The sequence below is a fragment of the Pocillopora damicornis genome, chromosome 4, assembly GCF_964200805.1.
Source record: "Pocillopora damicornis chromosome 4, jaPocDami1.2, whole genome shotgun sequence".
Taxonomy (NCBI): Eukaryota; Metazoa; Cnidaria; class Anthozoa; order Scleractinia; family Pocilloporidae; genus Pocillopora; species Pocillopora damicornis.
Window position 1 is genome coordinate 26,685,132 of NC_142673.1, and position 4,765 is coordinate 26,689,896.

General features: G+C 38.7%; 1 protein-coding gene across 1 annotated transcript; it reads left to right on the top strand.

Moving 5' to 3' along the window:
* The first annotated feature begins 654 nt into the window (after window positions 1-654).
* Window positions 655-1,105, top strand: LOC149047448 (uncharacterized). Its single transcript, XM_089205084.1, has one exon. It carries the CDS (start codon window positions 671-673, stop codon window positions 1,103-1,105), a length of 435 nt encoding a protein of 144 aa, XP_089061210.1. The 5' UTR covers window positions 655-670.
* The last annotated feature ends 3,660 nt before the right edge of the window (window positions 1,106-4,765 follow it).

Here is a 4,765-nt window from a genome sequence, read left to right on the forward strand (position 1 = left end):
CTCAGATTTTTGATATTTGAAGGGCAACATGCACCATTGGCTTTGTTCAAGTTTCCGGTTCGTTAAATTTCTTCCTTTTCTAAAAGGAACATAAAAAATATTATCTCTTTTGTTCTAGTTCCCATAAATCGATACACTCTCGAGGTCCAGCGAGAGGACGGTAATACAAGGAAGGTGGATTCCACGGTGGACATTAGTTGGGATTCGGGAGGCATCGGAGTACCAGACTAAGAAGTGTCGATTGATTTGGCGTGCTATAGAATGGGACATGACGATATCCCCGTACTGGACAGCTTCCGCGAAGTAGTAAACAATCAACTTAATTCTGGACATAGTCGGGTTACTATTACAAAAGGAGAGGGAGACGGGTAAGGGTGATTCTTTAAGCAGTAATATGCGGGAAAGAAAAAAAAAACTGGAGAAAATGAAAACAGTTCCTAAATATCTTTCGGTGTTGTTTTGTGGAAAAATTCATTGTTAGAGAAAAGACTATTCGATTAGAGCGCGCGCTCTATTAATTAAGAATTGAACAAAATTCAGTTGTTACGTCAGTTGCAATTCACTGTTCGTTTTTGTCAGCAAGTTTAAACTGCTTGTTTTGTGTCAGAAAGAAAAGTGTTCTGTTTCGGTTGTCACAACGAAAGTGGTTTTAACAGCAACTGGCGGCAGAATGGAAATATATTCCAGTAAAGTGCGTGTTAAAGAAGAAAGCGTTCATGACAAAGTTGTAAAAGAATTCCGTGAACTCGAGAAGAATGCTAACAAGTACTTTGACAACTTGGACGCTGTCGAAGAAATGTGTTACAAAGCCAAGAGAGACGCCCAAAGATTTCGGCTGAAAGCTGAGGCCGACAAAGAACTTTTGAAGAGAGATGCTGCCGTGAGGGCCAAATTGTATTCTGCGGTCCAAGAGATGAAAGTTCTTCCTATCAAAAAAGAGCCGACATGCTTAAGTGAGGAAAAGATGCCTGAAGCAGCTGAGAATGCACAGCGGCTAACTGTCACTGGTCGAGTTTGTCGCTATGTTAAGATCGGATGTGCTTTGGTGTTTGACGTAGTAGCTGGATATGGTCTATTCAGACTTACTCAGCCATACTTTTTCTAAATCACTGCGCCGGGCCCTTAAAAAAAGATGGGCCCATCACTCGGTAAGGGAACAAAAAGCCTACGAGCGGTCCCCTTTTTTTTGCGAACTCCATCGCGCGAGTAAAAAAAGGAGGAGGATCCATGTTTTTTAATCCTTATCAAAAAAATTCAGGCCCTTATTATAGAGACGGTTCAAAATCATGTTCGATGAGATAGAAAAAAACACAAATGAGTCAGTCAATCACAAATCAAGAAAGAGCAAGGATAGAGAAGGGTGAAGTGGACTGCAAATACCAGCTTTAAGAATTTAGATAACCCATGGTCTAATGAACTCCTTTGAAGGAATGACTTTCCACATTATTTCCTCTTTCTTCAGATTTTCCTCGTCTTCCACCATTCATACCAAATGGATTCGTTGGTGGGAGTGAGTCGGTGGAGGGATCTCAGCACAGTTTCAGTTGTAAGGAAGGATACTCTCTCGTGGGGGCAAACACCCTTCAATGTAGCGATCACGAAACTGGAAGGGCTCCGTTCCCACGTGTCTCAAAGGTACGGACGCATGAGAGTTCGATCATTATAAACTCCAGCTATGTAGCACTTTCTGTTAACTACATGGTAATCTGAGTACCTAGTGGAGACCTGCCAGAGTTTTTTTTTTTCTACAAAAACTCTTTAAGATATTCAGCATAACAAAAAAACTTTAAATATCGGTTAACAGTTCTGTAATAGCGTCCTTTTTTCCTGACCTAAGAATTATTGTGACTGTATCTGATTCTATTTTCAAGCAAAGCAACTTCGAATATGGGAGGAGGGGGTGGATAAAGGACTTGTTGCAGTATATGAATAAATAAGTGCTCAAGTAACGAAAAAGTCAAGGTCAGGAATACCCAGGAATATTATCGATAAGTTATTTGTGTATGGAACTAGGTTTAGGTTTGGTGATACTATTTGCAGGAATGGGTGAGTCACGGGGTGATTCTTCTCTAAATTTATCTAGAAGCGTCAAATGCTGCTGCAAATTTAATTCAATTATTGTTTCTTCAATGATCACAGATTGTCCCAACCTTCCGTCGTCCATACCAAATGGAAAAGGAAACGAAACTGGTTCCGTAGAGGGCTCCAAGCATCATTTTACTTGAGATGATGGATGTTCATTGGTTGGACAGTATGCTCTACATTGCAATAACAAAGGTGCCTGGAATGGCTCTGTGCCTGTGTGTCTTATAGGTAGTGTATCAATTAATGTTTGCCTCTGAAGTAACGTAAAATTACCTTTGCTGAAAAAAAGTTCCGATATAGCGAATACTGAGGTTTACAAATTATCATCACCCTAATTTTTCAGAAGATATAGAATCCATTTTGTATTAGATTGTCATTGCTGTTAGGTAAGCAACACGAGCTTATAATTAGCAGCACAAACATATACAGTTATTGAATTTACTCATGAAACTTATCGAATACATCTTTGGAAATCTTCACACAGGTTGTCCTAGGCTGCTATCTGAAATAAAAAGTGGCAAAATAAATGTTACGCCTCGAGCAACTCTTACGCATCTTTCGTGCTCTCCAAACTTCCCAAGTGCTTCATATCTCGATGAACGCACGCTGACGTATGAACCAATTTTTAAATAAGGTAGGGTAATTTTTAAGTTAAAATTGACATATTTAAATGAATCAAAAGAGAAGGAGAGACCAAACACGTCGAGTTTTGTCCCAATAGCGTGTGATTTGCAATAGGAGTACAGCAAAGCAAATGGCTGAACTCCGTGAAAATGCACGCTATATATTTTGGTCTCACTTTTCACGGGCTAAAAATAATATTTTTAAATGATAAACAAGAAGAATTTCTCGTTGAAATGATCTCTTTTATTTTATATACATTTGTATACCCCCGATGTTATGGTCGTCTGAAGTATGGCAAAATTCAGCGTTCAAACAGAGTACAAAATATGGTGTACTTTAAGCGCGAGTGGTTACAAACGAAAGAAAGTTTAGTTAGAGATGAAGTATAGTTGGAAAGCTATTCCAAGGGATGAAAAACAACTTATGAAAAAATGAATCCAAGACAATTTTTTGTTGTCTTGAACGAGCGTTGTGAAAATGCACTGAAGGCATGATAGAAATATGCAAACTAGGTAGGTTTTGGCCGATTTCGAACTTTCGTATTTTGGTCAAAATAAAAACTTGCTGGAACTTTTGAATATTATTTTTGAAAACAGTTCACCAAAAGGGTCTTAAAGCAAAAAAAAAAAAGTTGAAGTTTTGCTTCTGTCGCCGGATTCTTGAAAATTACTGACAATCTCTCTTAAGGTGCTATGAAACCCAAATGATATCGAGCAAATTCTGGAACTGTGAAACTTAAACCTGGCATAAATGACCTTCGTTGTGACAGGAATATCTCACAACGTATGAAATCCACAGCCTATTTCAACTTGCGGCAGGGCCTTCAGCAGACAAAGACAAAAAACGGTTCCGGCATAAAAGGTTTCCTAATTTTTGGGAAAAAAGTTTTATGCAATCTACAAAATCATTCGCTATTTGCTGAGTTATACAAGTTTTTCGGTGATGATTGACGACCTCATGCGACCGAATCAACACACACATGTACATAAAGCATGTTGCAATATTTACATGCGCGTGATGGGACGCGCGTATGTTTGGCAGATGAAAGTTTCTCGCAAGCCAATCACATACCCACTTCTGACGTGCATTAAAAACATAGGCATGGTATGCGTGTAAGAGTTATTTTTTAGTAGGGTGGGTGGATTACTTGAAACATTGTAAGTGGTGTCTACATTTTTACAAAAGGAAAGAAGAGTATTAACGCGGAAAAGAACAAAAATGTCGAATTAAGTCACTCACAGGTATTTTGTGGTAGATTGCGTGTGTTGTGCGAATAACTGTAACCAAAAATAAACTGTATTGGTGCCACGGATACCTGTTAGTACAAAATGCAGACAGCAGACTGCAGACCGGATACAAAATGTAGACAAGGTACAAAATGCAGACTGAGAATCTGAAGAGTTTTTCCGTCTGGTATGTAATAACATGTCATCTTACAACTTGCCGAGCGTCAAGCAATCGCTTTTCCGCGATCAGCTTTCACGATTATTTGCACTATTGTGGAATATTCCTAGCCCATTTCTTGACGCTAATCGATCGTAATGTAATTTCAAGCCTTCATATAGTTTTATCACTTTGCGCACGAATTGGTTGGTGTAACGTCTGTACAGATTTATGAAAGTAATAAAAGTAGATGTAGATGTAAATGAGATGCCATTATTGAATATTCAACCCGTGCAACACTCGAGAAACAATTGACAGCTTTGCACGTGGTCCGTGTTATCATCTTTTTAAGTGGTATGTGTTTATTTTGTTGACAAAGATGCGGACCGAGACCAAAACTGTTCCTTCGACTAGATATATTTTTGACGTTAGTAGATCACATCATATTAGCTTGCCTCCGTAAATCATTTATTCCAGATAACATAATCAAATAAACACGCTAACGATGGTATCTGAATTCGTCCTTGGCCAAACACAAACGACTCCACAAGATCACTTTCTCCAGGCATCGAAAACATACACAAAATCGTCCATAGTTAATTTTAATCAGGCATTCATCTAGAGATGGCACCAAGCAAACCAATCCAGAAAAATATAATCGGCACACTCAACA